The 19,507-nt window shown below is 45.3% G+C and overlaps 1 protein-coding gene across 1 annotated transcript in view; it reads right to left on the minus strand.

Annotated features, from left to right (window-relative positions):
* The window catches only part of AFG2A (AAA ATPase AFG2A), a 1,761,034-nt gene that overhangs the window by 856,480 nt on the left and 885,047 nt on the right, over window positions 1-19,507 (minus strand). The window contains exon 14 of the mRNA XM_078676815.1: window positions 15,785-15,911. Coding sequence (XP_078532941.1) covers window positions 15,785-15,911 — 127 coding nt within the window. The remainder of the gene's footprint in view (window positions 1-15,784; window positions 15,912-19,507) is intronic.

Here is a 19,507-nt window from a genome sequence, read left to right on the forward strand (position 1 = left end):
CTAGGGCTACAAAAAAGGCCAGGCTTAGGGCGTCTCAGCCCGGGCGTCGAGGCTAAGGGTGGAGAGGACAAGGGTAGTTGCCTGTTTGGGCCTGTTCGAGACTGATCGGGACTAGGGACAGAAATGCTGCCCTTGTTCTCATAAAAAAAAAAAAACCTTCACTCTTTTATCCCTCCACTATCCTTTTTTCAATAAAAATTAACAGACTAACATGTTCACTTCTCAAATTCCATGTTCCATATTCAACTATACTAATATACTGCCCAAATAACTGAATAACATATCTACTACTCAAATTACTTCATATTTATACTATACTAATTTTCAACACTAATCCTTTATGGGTTCCGGAGTGGCGTGCTACTCGCCAAAAAGCGCTTCAACACCCATCAGGGGTAACAAGTGCTCTATGAATGCAAATCTTTCTTCTCCTTTTATCCATCCGCTATCCTTCACACTCCAAGTAACAGACTAATATACACCACTGAAATTACCTCATATTTCATCTATCCTTCAGCTATAATTCCAAATCCAAATAACTGACTAACCTATCCACCACTTAAAATGTACTTGCATGTTTCACTATACTAATTCAACACTAATCCTCTGTGGGTCCCGGAGTAGCGTGCTATCCGCCGAAAAAGCGCTTCGACGCCTCGTCAGGGGTAGTAAGCGCTATATAAATGCAATTACAATACAATTACAATACAATTCCTCAAGATAGTCTCAAGACAATTGTACAATCCCTAGTCCTTTCTAAACTGGACTATGGAAACGCCATCCTAACAGGGTCACCAAAAGCTCACCTAGCCCCCACTAAGGTCAGTCCTTAACATGGCAGCTCCACTCATAATTGATGTAAAAAAATTTGAACACATCTCACCAACCCTCAACGCTCTCAACTGGCTTCCCATGGAAGGTAGATGTATTTACAAACTGGCCTCCTTCACACACAAGGCCCTTCACACCCAATCCCCTAATTACCTAAACAGCAATCTAGTAAAAGCAGGAAAATCCAGAACACTGAGAAGCAATAACTCACTTCTTCCCTCCGAAACTGGAAAAGAAAATGACTCAGGGCCGGTCCTTCTCTGGTAACGTACCCAGGATGTGGAATGCACTTCCCATTGACCTAAGATGCAATCACTCCTTCTCTTGCTTCAAAAAGGACCTGAACATCCTTCTCCTCAACCAATACTTTACCGACCAAGTCAATCCAACCTAGGCATCAATTACCTAATGGACTCCTCCCTCACTCTGACCTTCAAGGATGGTGATTATCGGACTGTGTCAACCACCTGCGTCTTTCTCCCCTCACTGGATACGTAAGTATTATGTCTTTGCTTATATCTTCATGCATCCTCATGTCCTGCGATGTTATGCAATTTTTCTTTTCCTTTGTGTATGTAAAGAACTCTGATACCCACGGGACTAGCTAGCACTATATAAAACTTTATAAATAAATAAAATTAAAATAAAAAAGGGGTATCCTTGACGAAAAGGATGCAACAAACCCGCATCAGAAGTGCCTGCTAGGGCAGCGGACTGGCTGCCGGCAGAGCGACAATACTCCCTGTCTAGGGTGATCAGACGTTTCAGATTTTCCTAGACAGTCCCGATTTTCGGAAGACTATCCAGGTGTCCTGACACTTTACTTCATTTTAAATAAATTTCCCGATTTTCGGGACAAGTGTCAACTCATCCTGCAAAACAGAACTGAAACATATGCTTAGCGCCTCTGATGAGTGAAATAAGTCACGACATTTACCTTTCTTGTTTCAGGCAGCACAGAAGGTGGTCAGCTGCATATGCCCAGCAGATATATATATATATATATATCTCTATCTCTGATAGATATATATACACACACATTTGAACAGCAACATTTACTTCTGGCCCCCTACTGCTCTGCCTGAAAGTCACAGGATAAATGACACTAATTTCAGGACTTCACACACAAAATCGGGACAGACCAGATATGTCGTGATCATTGGCAGTCTTTAGTCCTACTTCTATGTCTGACCTGCCCCGGTTCTTGCTTCTCAAAATATGGTCACCCTAACCCCGCCTGAAAGTTTAAAGAGCACAGTGCGGCCCACAGCATCATGGAGACTACAGCAGTACAAGTCAGCCTTCAGGAAGTGACTGAGTTACCCGCCTGCGAGAGGGAAAGCACTGCTTGTGGGGCCGCACTGCAATGCCACCGTCCGACAGCGTGTCTGGGCTGTAGAACGCATGACTTCACACTGGGAAAGCCCTGCCAGAGCGAAACCGCCAAGTGGCAAAAAAAGTCTGAAGCGCCACAAAGGGAGTAACCCGAATGTGGCGACCCAGACGGCTCACTTCACTGCCTACAGCTACAGTATCAAATATAGTACACTGCTTACACAGCCTGCAAATATATGCCCCCCAAATGAACACACCTGCTATGCACAAAATCCTCCTGCTGCCCAAATTAAAATAGCATAAAGTGTCTTGCGACCTTACCTTACACAGCGGTCTCATGAGAGGATTACAGAGACCCTGCAGTGCCATCACACAATGATCCTGTTAAAGCAGCACTGAACCAGCACCTGTTGTGCAATAACAGGTCCCTGCTTGTCCTGAGCTACTCTCCATCCCCTACACCATAGAAAGAGGCTGGCCGGGAGAGCTCCACACACCCCTAGTGGCTGTATATTGTTTGAAAGAGGATTGACTGTTACCCTCATCAAGAACACCAAGAAGCCTAAAGCAGCCCCAGCCAAAGGAGCAGCCAAGAGTACATTGAAAGCAGTCTGAGTGGAACCAAAGGCAGCACCCAAGAAGAAGAAAGGAAGGAAAGCAGCATAAGTGGGTGTTTACCCTTGTGAGGCCTTGTACATCAGCATGTAAGTACTGCCTGCGTCCTATGTCGCCTGAGAAGGCCGAGTGTGCGTTGGCTCACAAGAAGAGGTCCACCACGTGGAGAAGAAGTTCCTGAAGAGAGAGAACCGGGCATGCAATGTGCCAGGAGAGGGCGTTAGTGGAGAAAGACTGAAAGCACATGATTAGAGGTGCTCAGAGGGCTGCACCAGGAAAGCTGACAGTCGAAAAAAGAGCTTTGGAGAGAGAAATAGCCCTCAGAGTACAAGATTGACGGTTGTATGACAAAGGCCGCAACTGCTGGCCACCCCAGCACAGAATGGCCACCATTGGCACACCAAGCATGTCACACGGAGTGACCAACCTTGACAAGCACGCCTGCACTTGGGTAGGACCAAGTGTCGTGACGGCTTAGCCCCGAGGCGCACACCTTGCAACCTCGAGTGAAGAAGAGGCGAAGAAATAAGGGTGGCCCTCCTGGCAGGGAGTGGAGCATCAAAAAGATCCCTGAAGGAAGGGACAGGATTTGTGAGAAGTCCGTGAGGAGAAAGAAGACTTGTAAATGTAAATGTCCAGTATTTGTAAAGTGTGAACAATTACCCAAAGGTGTCAAGGCACTGGGGGCCATCGGTAAGATTAAGCGAGCTATTGCCCAGAGTCACATGGTGTTGGGCAGACCCCTGCCGCCAGAGCCGGGGATCGAACCGTGATCCCCAGCGTTGAGCGTCAGTCGCCCTGGCCGCTGTGCCACACCTCTTCCACTTGTGAGAGACCACAAGGAGAAGAGTTATGTCCTACCGACAGGACAAGAGACAGGTCCTACAGAGAGGACAAGTCGCTACCAGGAGGTCCCTGTGAAGAGAAGGTCAGCAAGAGGCCTGGTCAGGAGACAGAGGAGAAGAGAATCAGTCCTAGGGGTAGGACGTGACCAAGGAGGTCCATGTGAAGTGTTCTTCACATTGAAAGGGACAAGAGCATGGCATGATGCCATGCCATGTCGTGGTAAACCAAAATGAATTAGAGCATAGCAAGATATTATAATGCCACATCACGAAGAAGAGTAAAGACGAGAAGAGAGTGGCACGATGCCCCAGTGTAAAGCAGAATAGGTGAGAAAGGCGCGTGACGGACCCATCATACAGAAGATCTCGTCAACCACAGGTGTGCAGGAGGAAGGAAGAAGAGTGACAAGCGTTATCACTCCGAGCGAGAGGTTGCCACTTCCAGCACGGTTTGTCCAGTGATAAAATTGCCATCATTGCCATGAGCATCACATAAGTCACCTAAGGAGCACTGCACATCCAGCATGCAGCGCTATGTCTGAGACAAACCTGGAGAGTAACTAGGCATCCTGGGTGCCATGGGAGGACGGCCACCCAGAAACATTATGCAAGCCCCCCTGAACATGAGACATGCCAAAGAGAGCATACTCGACCATTGGAATATCCACCCTTGGGGTTGCAAGAGGCTTGGACATGGCTCTGTTGGGAGTTGCGCAGTGACCCCTTTGCACGGCCTACAATAGGCCCCATACACCCATGCTGTCCTATAGCAATCCAGGGGCAATGGCCTCAAGGCATTTTCGGTGAGAGGGGAACCCCGACAAGAGAGATGCATCTGCAGCAGCTCCACAACAGGCACCTGGAAGCACTGCGGTCGCGGATGGAGACTGGGCACTCTAAGACTGTCTGATGAAGGCCCGTACATCTGAGTCCTGATGGCCAGAGCACACAGACCCTGAGACAACCCCCCTTTGTGGCTGCAAAAGCGACTTGGATGTGGTCCTGTGGGCAGTTCCTCAGCGACGCCTTCGCACAGCCTACGAGAGGCCCTGCACAGTCCACACGGTCCAGTGGCAGACATATTGACCCAACTATAATGTACTTTCAAGCTATGTTTAATATGCATTTTTAATAACACGAACATCACTTTTACCTTTGGGTTATTCCTTGAATTTCTAGGGGTATTTTTTTTACGTAAAGTAATGAACAAGTTACTTACCTTCGGGAATGATGTATCTGGGTGAGACATATGTTAGTTGTAGATTCCTTATCTTAAAATTTCCCCCAGGTGTCAGTTTGGATCAAGAGATTTTTCACTTCAGCAATACCCCTGTACGTCCGTAGGTGGCGTCGATCGACTCCATGCCTGTCGTTGGCTTCGTGGTTGCCGGGATAACGTTGCGGTGCCTACTTAGACGCCGCTCCTGCGCGCAGATGTCAGTGCTGGTACGAATTTCAACACCAGAAGAGCAGAGCCATGAAAGACACTGACCACTGGTGCACCACAACTAGGGCCCTGTAAGGGAATCCCTATCCCTCAAAATCAGTTCGCAGAGCGGTGAGGATGGGTGTGGCAGTAAGGAATCTAAATCTAAAATATGTCTCTACCAAGTACATGGTTACTGAACGGAAGTAACTTGTTCATCTGATAGAGACTGTTAGTTGTAGATTTCTTACCTTAGAATAGATACCCCAGCAATACGATCCCCGGAGGAGGGTCTGCAAATCAAGTTCACACAAGAAAGTCCTGGAGGACCGAACGGGCAAAATAGCCGTCCCTCCGGACTTGACTGTCCAAGCAATAGTGTCTGGTACATGCGTGCAGAGATGCCCACGTTGCTGCCTGGCAGATATCAAGGAGTGGGACTCCACGTGCCAATGTAGTGGTTGTGAACATACAACCCCACTGGAGGATCCTTCTTCGCTAAAGCATAGCAGATCTTAATGCAAAGGACAGCCCAGACTTTCTTGGCACCCACAAAGCCAATAAAGAGTTGATCATCCACCCGGAAGTCTTTGATGCGGTCAAGATAGAATGACATTGCAGGTTTAGGGTCAAGACAGTGGAGTCTCTCCTCGTCCTTGGAAGGGCGCACAGGTAGGATAAAGGTGGGCTTGTCCTACATAAAATGGTATAACCACTTTGGGAAGGAACAAAGGCCTCGTTCTAAGCGACACATGACCGGGGATTGAGTTGTCGTCGATGTTGTGGCAGCCTATCAGATCTTATCTCTAGATCGGTCGGCTCTATTGGTCCTCTGCGGCATAAAATATCCATATTATTTTAATTTTAATTTCTCAAAACTACTGAACACAATTACACTAAACCACAAAAAGTATGCGTTCTGGAACAAGATCAAGCATTGCGCTAAATTTTGTGCAGTTCTTTTCAGTCATTTTAGCTGTAGCTGTGTCTAATTTTGCTATGGAAAAATGAATGGGGAATACCCGTTTGCGGATCTTCCCTTTTTCTAAGCCCCGTTTGACGGATCACCCCGAAACATTACAGGAAGGAGCTGAAGAAGACAAACACAATTAAAATAAACACTTTTTAAGAAGGTTTCCAAAAAAACCTTACAAGATCTTTAAACGTAAGGAGTTTTAAACAATTTTACAGGCCAAATGTGCTTTAGAATTCACCAGATTTCACTAAATTCAACCCAGCTGTTCCTGCCTTTGCCACCAGGTGTCCTTTGGACCTTCGCCCAAGTAGAATCAAGGATGAAATTTCAATATTTCCTCCGACTCTTGCCATGTTGGGTACACCCCAGATTACGATAGGTGTAGTAGCACTGTGTGGGTGGGTACTTAATGACAGTTTAGAACACTCTACTTTGGGGTGCTTCACAAGGCTTTCTTCCTTACTTGGCACCAGTTGTCCTTGCGGCATAGGCAGTGGCATAATACAGTAGAGGCTGGAGGGTTCAGGAGAAACAACTGCACAGCCATATATGGATGCTCGAAAGGGGAGCAGAAGTGACTGAGTAGGTGCAGGCAGAAGCCATCCTGATTCAAACACATACTACTAAAAAAGCAATTATACAAAAGCTTAACCATGCACTCTCCACAGCGTAAACGAAAACAGGGATATGTCAGGCCAAATTTTAGTGAAAAGAAAGACTATTGCATAAAGCAAAGGGGCCTCAAGTTAAAATATGCCAAAAATGTGATGCTGTTGAGGTCTGTTATTTCTTTTTATTGTGAATTAAGGAAGGATCTGTTAAAAAGGCTAGCTATTTAATCGCAGCATCTACTATGTTTCAAAGAGAGGCATCTTGCAAACGTTAAAAAGGCAGTAGAGAGAACAGCTTGTTAGAGTAGTTAGATGACACCCGGTGCTTAAATTGAGCCGGCGGTCGCTGGGTGGGGCCTGACGGCACTCATTTTCCGAGACCAGCACGTATTTCTCTTCATCACACGTTTACAGTATTTCCTGGTTTGATCCTTCCTTGCCTGGTTCCGTTCCCTGATTTTCAAATGTTGTCTTATTTCCGTTACTTGAGTCTCCACTTCAACCAGAGGTTTTTCCCTTTGGGGTTCTTTCCTCTTGGGGACTCCTTCTGGAAGGCACTGTCTGCCCTGGCGTTACATTATCAGCAGCACCGTGGCTACCAGAAAGGATCACCCCTACCTCGGACAGACCAAAACCTAAAAGAATCGGTAAACAGTCCTGAGCCCAGTGTCGGTAAGAGAGTTTCAGAACGTGACAATGCCATAGTTAAATTCTAAAGAGTTAATTTTTAAGTTCCATTAACAGATGTGACCTAGTAGCTGACTTGCTGACGTAGGAACCCAGAGACCAGGTTCCATTCCTAGCATTAGATCTGACAAAACCAACACACAGTTCCTGCTATATCCAGGTTGAAGTGCAACATTATATTATGTTAGTGTTGGTTGTACAGCGGGCATCCAGCCATTAGCATGGTGCTGGGATGGAGAATAGTCCCAGAAGAGCGTGCGCCCATATCTCTAGTTCACCAAAGTAAGATGTGGGGCATTATTCCCCCACCTCAACACACACAATGATCACATGGGTTCACCTGTGGACTGCATCCAGACCCAGAGTCGGCTCATCATATTCACCCTCATTACAGAGCATGACTACCATCAGATTGCTGGGTTGTAGAGGACTGCCAGTGGTGGCAGCAAAAAGATTACAGTGGCAAGGCTACCTTGTTATTTTACCTTACTCTGCCACACAGAGATGCCTACCAGCCTCACATGCATTTTCAAGTGTTCTTCCAGTCTCCTGCAACCGGGTCCTAACACTGGTGGGACAAGGCTGCCGTGTTTGTGTACTCATCAGTGTGTGCAGAGGATATATATGTGTACTCATCAGTGTGTGCAGAGGATATATATGTGTACTCATCAGTGTGTATAGAGGATATATATGAACACACATTGCCATAGCCATACTGGAATCCATTTTGTATTTCCTTCATTTAAGTGGTAGGTAAGATGGAAGCTGGGAGAATGTCTTAGAGACTTTCCTTTGCCCTTTCCTGGCCAGTGGTCACTAGAAGGGCTACCTCTGCCATAAGTTAACAAGTTCTTAAATGTGGCAGCCAGCCTTCCTTTTTACTGTGCTCTTGTTTTGGGTCTCTCCTGACAGGAAATGGTCAGTGCCACTTCACCTTCCTTCTAGCATCATATAACAAAGGTGTTTGCTGGACCAGTCTGGAAGGAAAAGACACAAGGGGCATGACTGCTTAGAAGGTGTCTCAGGACTGACTGCTGGAACATACAACCTCTGTCTGAACTTTATAACCATGGGGTAGAAACTTCTAGGCTGTGCACCAAAATATCTCTATCACAAGCCAGGATCACACATTAGTGGTCAAGAAGTCTTTTGTGCTCCAGAGTTGGATATCTACCGCCAACTCCCCTTGTCACATTCAGAGCTGGAACCGAGTAAGCTTGACAGCCTGCCAAAAGAAGTGGACATGGAGCCAGCCTTGAAGAAAAGAGATGACCAACGGCTGAGGAGGGGCACTGGAGGTGCAATTCGCATTTGCCTAGAAAAGGAAGTTAGCTGAGGAGGTGGTAAACTGTGCTGGCTGCTGTAGCTCACGGAGGACGTGCACAATGCATGAGGATGGGTTAAGTCCACGTGACCCGAGTGCACCTACAACATGTGCAACCCTGTGGATGCACTGGAGAGCAAGTGGCCCTCCTGAAGATCAACGAAGGGCTAGTGGGTGATCCCACTACTAAAATCTAGCACCTAGAAACAGGAGGTGCTCATCAACTTACGATCTTCTTCAGCAGTTACACCAGGCTAAGCTGTGCCATGAAGGAGGATGGCCCCTGTTCACAGACTAGGACATCAGACATCGCCTGACTCTTTACTACAACCAGAGTGGGGTTCTAACTTTATTTGAGTGGTGGCCAATTATCTGGCCCAAAGGTTGGAACCCGATGAGCAGGACTCACATGACTGAGATTAGAGCGATGACCGCACAGCTACTTCTCCACCAGTAATAATGGTGCCTATGCTCCCTCGACTAAGCATGCATTAGTATGCACACTGCAGAGCGCAACCAAGGTCGACTGGACTGGGGAAAAGCAGTGGAGTTTCACTCAGTGGGTCATGCAAGGCACAGACCATCTGGACCACGAGGCCACTGATATATGAGGAACTGAAGGTCCGGCATGCATAAACCACACCTAATGACAGAAAGGGACTGTAAAACTTTGACCGTGAAAAGGGTGGAAGGGAGTGAGGAATGATCATATATTTTGGGGGTTAGAACGATGCTCGACTTTGCTCCCCTGAAGATAAAGTGCTAAAGGTATGTACTTGATGCTTAGTTTTGCGCTTAATCTTTAGATTAAGTAAAGTAAAAGTTTCTGATTGTCACAATGTGAGATCGGTAATCCCTGTTTGCACTGGGAACCCTGAAAAAAGTTCTCACACATGGCCTCACAGGGTTAACGGGGACAGAGGTTCCTTCCTACATTGGTATGAAGTGTCCCACATCAAACTAGTCTGTTAGTCTTGGGAGGAAGCAAAATAAGTGATATGTTTGTGGATTGTTTACAGTTTCGAGTGCATCAAGATGTCTCTGAGTTCGTATGTCTGAAGGGTGTTGACAGAGGCTTAGCAAATTGATTGGGCATACTCTAGGTTATCGTGCATGTACACTGCCCCACAAGTAGCTATGAAACGGAGGTAATTTGATTTAGTGGGTGTTGCAGGGGAGAGAAAGATGGCCATCTACCGTCTGTATTCGGTTGTACACTTGTACATGGTATTTTAAGAAGAGTGCTGTTGTGGGCATAGTGATACATACAGGATGGCATTTCTTTGTGGTGTTGAGTGAACGTGCAGCATTTGACCAAGGGTGGTGTGTTTATCGGATATTGTTACGTTTCAATTTGGAAAGGATACATACTGCCAAAAATGTTAAACGATTCCAAGCGAGTCCGCCTCTCCAACTCACCAACCTTTTCATACCAACATCAAAGTCAGCAATCTACATTATACCAACTGAACACCAACATATCAAAGAGCATCAACCACATACGTCCCTCTTGACACCAGAATCAACCGACCGACACATCATAGTACTTAATTAAATGAGTACCTGAACGAATGAAAAAACCCTTACATATAGAAAGAACACAACGGTCTCTAGGGCTCACACATACACCAAAACCATAACTAATGCCATTACCTTTTAAAACACCCCTCCTTTTCCCATGCTCTTGTTTGCCATTGCAATGGAGCCCCTGGCCATTACTTTACGAATAAAGATGGAGAGATAGGGGATTAGACTAGGGGAAACACTCCACGTGGTCTTTATGTATGCCTATGATACGTTGGTATATCTGCGTTGGCCGGAGGAAACAGTTCCGGTGCTTATTGCAGAACTGGAAAGGTTTGGTATGCGGTTGGGCCTACACCTCAATCCGGGGAAATCAAAGTTGTTTCCCATGGGGGGCTTCTTAGGGAAGCCTGATAATGTGCTCCTAATTGTTGGGATGAGATGGCGTTCCAGAGGGGCACGATATTTGGGGATCACGCGGACACATACCATAACACAACATATTTAACCGAAAACATAGGGAAAATTATTGACGGTATCAGACATTCTGTGGCCTTTTGGAAGGAGCTTCCATTATCATTAATGGGAAAAGTGGTACTGATTAAAATGGTTGTCTTGCCGAGATGTTTGTACACATTGCAGAATTCCCTATATTTGGTCCCACAAAGGTTTTTCTCACAGTTTGATCATAGAGTTACTATGGGGGCCCGAACGGAAGAAAATAAAGTTAAGCACTCCGCAGAGACGTTGGGAGCTGGGGTGCCTGGAAGTTCCCCGGCTACATTACTACTACATAGCAGCGCAATTGTAGCATGCGGTGCATTGGTTTGATGAACATGATAATTGAGAGAAGAGATTGTTGGTGGGCACGCAACAGGGAGTGGCGTCGCCGGACCTTTTTTTCCTGGGATCTAGGGTGTCGGAGTCCTTTCCCTATGTCATACAGTATGTCACGTTGGTCTGGGGAATAGTGCTAGGGAAAATAATCAAACAAACACCATATGCCCCGGAGGCTCTGCTATGGGCGGTCGCACCCTTTAAACAGATAGGCTATAACATGGATGTTCATAAATGGAAAGAGGGGGGTTGTCTTGCGATGGGAGACCTATACGTTGCACAGCGGTTCGTGACACGAGAAGAAGCAGATGACACGTTTCAGTTGGGCAGGGGGTAGTTCCTGCAGTATGCCAAGATCTCGGCAGTAGCCAGAAAACTATGGCCGGTGTTCCCACAGGAACCACATGTCACAATAACATTGCAGATGGTGACCAATTTGGCGGGGGGAAGAAGCTTGGTCTCCCACTTGTACAATGCACTAAGGGAGGACACCCCGGCTGCTCCCCTGCCAATACATATGAAATGGCATGATGTAATAGGGGAGCCTCTAACAGACACACAATGGCGAAAAGAGCATGAGGGGGTCAAGCAGATAAGTTCTAATGCACACTTCAAATTAACTCAATATAATGTGGTACACCAGACATACCTCACTCCTCGGGTATTACACAAAATATACCCGGATCGAGCAGACTGATGTCCTACATGTGGAAGCTCAGAGGCACACTTTATTCATATGTTGTGGAATTGTCCTAGACTAGCCCACTATTGGGGGGCTGTTAAAGATACCATGCAGACTGTCACGCGATGGACTATACCAGCCACTATTAGTGGTGTTGGTGTTATTACCCACGCCCAAAAATTAGAAACTCATTAGGAGGTTTATACAGTAGGGTCTCGTCTTGACAAAACGTCGGATTGCAATTCATTGGCTGAGTCATGAAGCGGCCAAGTTCGAGACATGGAATAGAGATTTGATCGAATGGGCCACATCGGAAGTAGTGCGAATGAAGAAGGTTAGGAGGGACAACAAGCTTGAGGAAGATGTGAGGGCTTGGTACATAATGATCACAGATTTGACCACGGAGATGGGTCACTCGGAAAGGGAGGCACTTTCCCTGAGTTCCACTCAGATGGAGGCTGACTTAACACTTCTACCTGTGGTTTCTCATACAGCAGAGAATAACACAGATAGTTGAGGTATCCAATAAAAAGATGGTCTCCGAGTCTTGTATGCAATATAATCACTCATGACTGGGGGAGGGGGTAAGGGCGGGGGATACGTTTTACAGTTAATGTTACCAATGTTTGAAAGACTGGGAACGCACCATGGGAACTACGTACAATACTTAAAAGTTTAACAGAGTAATGATATTGCCTTATGTTGCATGATTGTATATCCTGATCGACTGAAACTAAGAACGCTGTACTTGATATAATGTGTCTGTTTTGAAAAGTGATTTCTCATGCAAATGTCAATAAAAATTATTAATAAAAGAATAAAAAAATAAAAATAAAAAACACCCCTCCTTTTTCAATTAACAGCTCCCTCTCCGAAACCCTGATTAGACACGCCAACGTCCTCATTTTTAAAGTCCAGAAATGCATTGTCATCTTCTTACTTGACACTGTTCCTACAGAATGAGACCCCTTGCAACAACAAATTGAAACTCTTCCAAGATTCCACGCTCTCCTATCCTTCAGCTCTCATAGCATTATGAAAAATCTTGACAACTTTCAACGTCTCTTACTGTCCCTTAGAAATCATCTGGCGGTCTTCTGATCCCGACCTCTTGACCAACCCTACTCCTCTCACTTCTAATTCTTCTGACTCTTCTCATTCACAACGCCTCCTATTCTCCTGATATTGTTTGCTCACTTTCTGATTTCCTCGTTAATCTTACTCACTGGCTTCTCAGAAATCCATGACAACCCCTGCAGCACCCACTTTTTAGGTGGCTTGTAGCCTCTTATTTAAAAAGATGGGCCCATTACAGAATGGGGTGCTGCCCTGTAAGATAATAATATTGCTTGGAAAGTTCTCTTTCAATCTAAGTCTGACTTAACCACAAATTGCATTGCTTTCAGTGCTGATTACAACTCCTTTTAGAATCCAAGCCTGACCATTGGCTACCGGATGATACAGCCCAAATCTTTTGTGTTTTATACAAATTGCATGCCATCTTCATCGCAAATGTTATGACATAAACCGGCAACGAACGACAATAACCCGAATGTTTATTAAATTAACGGAATTCTGAGTACCAAATTGTACAAGGAGTAAGAGGAATGTGGAAACAAAATAGGCATACCTGTTTCAATATTTTTTGTACTGATCGTAACCAATCTGCCTCTATAGGGGGGCAGGGGAAAATCCACTTAATGTTATGATGACGTAAACCGGCATTGAACGACAATAACCAGAATGTTTATTAAATTAACGGAATTCAAAGTAGCAAATTGTACAAGGAGCAAGAGGAATGTTGAAACAATACATGCATATATGTTTCGATATTTTTTGTACTAATCATATCCTTTCTGCCTCTATAGGGGGGCAGGGGAGGATCCACTTAAAACACAGCTGTCTACGTGCAAAGAGAATGAATACAAAAATTAGAGCTTTGTGAGACTTAAGAAGACCCCTATTACCCTCCCATCCTGGAACCACCCCAAAGATTACCAAAGCTAGGCTCACCTTGATCTATTGACCCAGGATTCCCGAAATGATCTTACCTACTTCATACCAAAAGATCTGGATTGATGGGCACTGCCAGAACATGTGGACATCATTCGCGTTAACTCTCCGCACTTGGGACACGTCTTTATCACAGACTTTAATCAAGTTAAGAGAACAAATTTATGGGAACCCGGGGACGACTGGTTTAAGCCACATGCGGTCCATTTAATCTCCTGCGTATCTAAACTCTTCCCAGTCTCTGTTTTTTTGTCGCATTTTCCTTTTCATTTCTCCTCTTGTTCTTGATGGAAACTAATGGTCCAATGATTAGTGATATGCTACACAGGTGGCACTAATTTCGTAGTCACCTATTTGCACTTGTACAGAGGAGGCAGTTCTTCCGACCAGGAAAGAGGCTTTCGCTTGGCCTGGGATGTTCTTACATCCCTCCCCTGTGGAGAGACCAAGTATTCCTTGACATTGTCGGCTAGATCTTTCTGACACCCCAGCATAAACTGACAAATGAGGACTCAAAAAGAAAAATAGCATACCTGTTTCTCAGACTCACCAACCTTTTCAATTCTACACCACACCCTGCAGCCCACATTTTACCACCTTAAAGCACACCAGCATTCCAGATCGTACATGACATCCACATATTCTAAACTACCTATATGTTGTTGCTGCTGGTTAAGTCATACGAGGGGCACACTAGAACCCAATTACATGATTGTGTTCTGTCTAATGTGCTTTTTTTGCCATTTTAGTATACATTTTAGTGCTGTTACACGTACTCTGATACTCAACTGTATGGACTCTGTATGCTGTGCTGGATGCATGTGTGGTATTATTTTAAAGTTTTCTGTTGGAAGCTAAAAAAATCTCCCTGGGAGCTTGGTAGAAATTCTGTATTGCATTGCGTACTAGTTACAGTGAGCTGGGCTGAACTAAAATATGGAATTAAATGCATTTAATTCAGCATAAATGTAGTTGTTGTTCTCTTACAACAACACAGTCAGTACTGTACAGATGGCACAAAGTGAACCTTCCTCCGTCACTCCGATGAAGGGGAGCCTGTCCGGTTCAGGACTCACACATGGTGACATTGGCTGTGAAACACCAGAAACAAGGACAGAGGAATAATAGACTCAAGAAGAATTAAAAAGAGGCAGGAAGAGGAAAGCTCTGTCCTAATTAAAAGGAGTCATGAAATTAAGAAATCAAAGTCACATTACAAGCACCATGGGGCTAAAAGGGACAGCACAGCATGCAATTTGGAGGTGCCTGATAGGGTGTCGGAAGAGATTAATATGGCTTCCATCTTTACATATCAGATCAGTGTTTATGGGGAATATCCGAAGATAATAATTTGTACTTGTGTGTGCCATTTCAGAAGAAGATCCAACCTCTGTCCGACACAAAAGGCCACTCCCACTCTGCTCAAATAACCTCATGTATGTTTCTGCCTACTTCGGGCTTGCAAGAGGGACATAGTGTCTAAGGACAATAAGCAGGCTGTCTACATCTAGACAAATCCACTGCCTCTAGGAAGTCTCGACAGGGAACCATAAATGTCACAGACACTATGAAAATGATTCACTTAACATGTTTATATCACTCAGAAAATCACAAAATTCATGTTTTCTCAAAAGTGCCAGCGATGATGATCTCTCATCCTGCCGAACTTACATGTCCACAAAAGATCCACTTGCACAATATTGAAACTAGTATTCAAGACCCCAAAACTTGTACCCAAGCATCATTTATGTTTTCAATCATCAAAGCAAATCAAATTGTAGAGAATAAACTGCAAAATACACTAGTTATAACCAACTGCCCTTCTTTTTTGCCATATGTACAAAATAAAGCAGGCGACCCATAAGTAAGGTATAATAACAGAATTTAGTTGATTCTTTAAACGGCAGTTAGGCCCTAACGTTCATTTTCTTTTATTGCTATTTCCATTATAAAAATGTAACAATAAAATGTCTTTTTAGCATGAGCATTGGATTACTGAAAAATATACATACATGTTTTTAACAAAAAGAAGACTGCGAAAATCTTGTACGTTCTCTAAATAGTGCATGTTACCTTACCTTGTCTATCATATCGGGGCGGTTGGTGGCTGCCAAAATTGTAACATCCTTTAACTGTTCAATTCCATCCATTTCTGTTAGCAGTTGAGCCAGGACACGGTCGGCTACATTGCCAGCAGAGGAGGAGCTGTTACAAAAAAGAAATCATGTTTACTCTTTCTTTCCACAGTATCCTATTTTTCTTGCCAATTTTTTTTTTTTTTTTTTTAACAAAACACCAGTGCACACCCACCTTCTTCACCCCGCTCACCACCACCTACCCCACCTCAACCCAACAAGAGCCATGAAAGGACCCACATTAGTTCTCCAGTGCCGTAATGCCACCTAGTCCATAGTAGTCCCACCATTTGACCCAGACTGGAGCATGCTTCAGTGGGGATCCTATGCACAGTCTCCTGTATCTTGGAGCACCAACCAATCACTGTCAGCCATTCAACAAACAGAGGTGGGCCGGGAAGCTAGATGTACGCTCTATATTGCACTTGGCCAGGGCCGAGGCAATGCCAACCAACGTCCAGTCGCCCCTACATCCACCCATGTCGGCCATGATTCCAAGGAGTTCCACCCTGAGTGTGAGCTCAACTTGTTCTCCAACACCTGTGTAAGAGACGGGTAGGGGGCAGGTACGTCGCATGTAGGAAGTTCAGTTGGATATGTTGCAGCATGACTAGTATAACAGTTGCCATGGAGGCCATAAGCCCATTGCACCACTCTGCTTTATCAAGCGCCCTGACTTAACCCTCCCTTTTCAGTTTTAGGGGTCCAAATGCATATGGGATGTTATTGACTAATGAGCGATATATTTGAGAATCACCAACGCTGTTGAAGCTGCTCATTAGTAGGCGGGCCTCCAATGGGCTGTACTCGGTGAGGTTCATTAGGTCGGAGCAATGAGAGGTCAGTGTGTGGCGAATATGCAGGTATTTGTGCAATGGTGTGTGGCTAAGCTGGAAGAGGCTCTGCAGCTCAGCAAAGAACCACATATGGGCACCACTCCTCACATCACTTAGGGATCTAAAGCCGATCTTATCCCACTGATTAAATTCCTCAAGTAGGGCTGTATGACGTAACCAGCACCCGTTCCACAGAGGAGTCTGATGTGTGAGTTTACGATCCCAATCCATGAAGTGGAGTGCTACGGACCACAAGAACAGCACGTCTTTAGTGGGTTCCACCATGGTGGTAGGAATGGGGCAACCATACAAGTAACCAAGGACCCTGTCCAGACCCAATGGAGCAAGCTCCGCTTTATAAGTCAGTCCAGCGTCATCCAGTCATTAATTGCCAAAAGATGTGATGCTCAGTAATAGAGCTTAATATCAGCCAGCCCCAAGCCCCTATCAAATGTTGAACAGCAGCACTTAGCCCAGGCGATGCCACAGTATCCTTTTTATCCACTATTAAATATTAACCTTCCTTTCATTCTAAGGGAGGACGATGTGGAACAACCTGGCAGAAGATCTCTGCTTCAGTAATATTTATTGAACTTAATGAATACACAGAAACCATACTATACAAACTGCCACAATGGTGTTTCACAATCCTCTCAATGACCGATGGGTGAGAAAAAAAGGAGATATTCACTAACAGTTTGAAGTTCTACTGGAGCTTTCGCAGCAGAGCGTTCTGGTCAGCTACCCTCTTTCCTGACTCATTCCTTTCAGTGGTCCAGGTTGAGGAGATGTTCATCACAGCCATTTTCTATGTCTTATTGCCTATTCTTGAGTCTGTCCAGTTCATCACATTGTTTACCTACACACTGAGCCATTTGTACATCGATAGCCTGGATGGATGTCCCCCTACAGCAACAGAGTGACGATACCCAGCCCACTCTCACCGTTTAAAGACATCAAGTACCCGTAACACTGGTTAGGTGGTATTGTGCAAGGTGCTGGTCTGCAAATCTTTTTAAGTTACATCCAACCAAAAACGGACTTTCTGTTAATGGCTAATAATAACTCAAATTTACCTGTGCTATGATTGGTATGTGTCATATCCTGAATAGAATACTTTTGATCCCTGCATAAGTATTGGGTTCCCTTTTGATCAATACTTACACCTGAATGCCCAGGTCAAAAACCTTATCAAGTCAGTACATTGTCAACTATGCCCTTTGCAAAAAATTACATTTTGTATACCAGTTCAATATTCGCTGTGTTGCCCAGGCACCTATATAAATCCAGAATTGGTTATGCTGTACATTTTCCTAAATCTGGGACTTGAACTTGTGTTCCCTGGGGCAGAGCTAGCAAGAAGTGGACACATGCTCAACCACATCAACTGCAATATATCAAAACACAACATTTTCACTTGGGGAGTTTGGCTAAAATACCATCCTACCATCATCTGTTCTCAGGTATTTGGACACCCACTACCTCATCTATGCAAGTAAAAACCCTGGGATAGCTCATTGGCCCCAACCTGTCCCTCGTACTTTAAATAAAGTGAACAAAGGTGCATTCTGCACTAAGCAAACCTTGTACAACATTTTTCCACAGCTAGTAATTTCTACAGCTAGTAATTTCTACAGATTGCAGACCACCATCAACTTGATGCGTTATACCTACATTATGTCAACAGACAATACCCTGCAGGCTCACTCTATCTACTATGCATATTTCAGCAAATCCTTAAAGGGGTCACTATACATCATCTTCACTTATGCATCGAGGACCACATAACCCTGGCACTTCAAGCCGTAAAGTGGCTGGGTGCTTGTAGCAAGAGGCCTCATTTAAGCCTCAGAACTCCTCATCTGGCAATTACTCTCGCTCTGCAAGCTCTTCACTGGCAGCCTATGACAAGACTACTGATCCAAGTTTCTCTGCACTGCTCATTGGACCATCAATTACACAATACGCATTCTCCTTTAACTGAGACTTTGCCCCTACTGCTATAGTGGCTCTGGGCCAGACTAACCCTATTTATGGCCCTCCAATGCTTCAGAAAATCTTGCTCCACCTATAGTAGTCCCTCAGTCCAGAGGTTCAGGCTCTGGAACGTTTTCCCACCAGGAACAAGGACGATCCAGAAACATCTTGAATTCCAGACTTGGGAAATGACACATGACACTGGAAGAGGAACATAAACTCCCATGCCGTGGCTTGGTTCATCACCAGTGGCGGCTCTTCAGCTAAGGCGGAGGAGTGTCACCCACTCCTTTTAAGCAGTGTGAGGAATGGAAAAATAAAACATTTTATTGTTACCAGCTGCTTTGCGAGCAGGCGGGCTGCTCTGCTCACAGAGCAGGGCAGGGGACAAGTGGCTTGCCCACTCCGACTGGCCAAGCAGTCATGCACACTTTGCATGTTCTCCATGCAGGCTGCATTACAGCCTGCATGGATAACATGCCCATGTCCCCAGTCTCCGCCTGAACACCGAATCCACAGTGCTCAGCCCAATCACATTTGTTCATTGCAGCATAATGATTGGTCTGGGGAGCCTGGGTGTTCTTCCTGGTTGAGGTTCCGGTCGAATCCTACGGAGGAGAGACAGAGCAGAGACGTGGCGATAGGATAAGTATTCATTTTTCCGTTTTTTACATTTCCCTTTCACTCCCAATGCCCCCCCGCCCCGCCCCCCCCCGCCCCGACACCCCCGATCTGTGCCAGCCGCCACTGTTCATCACAGGAGTCTACTGTTGTCTAGCAACCAGATTACCTTTAGTGCTTCTTGGTAGTCCGTGGTAGGTGGAGTGTGGGGGTCATAGCCTAGCCTCTAGCC

The sequence above is a fragment of the Lissotriton helveticus genome, chromosome 2_1 (genome assembly GCF_964261635.1).
Source record: "Lissotriton helveticus chromosome 2_1, aLisHel1.1, whole genome shotgun sequence".
Lineage (NCBI taxonomy): Eukaryota > Metazoa > Chordata > Amphibia > Caudata > Salamandridae > Lissotriton > Lissotriton helveticus.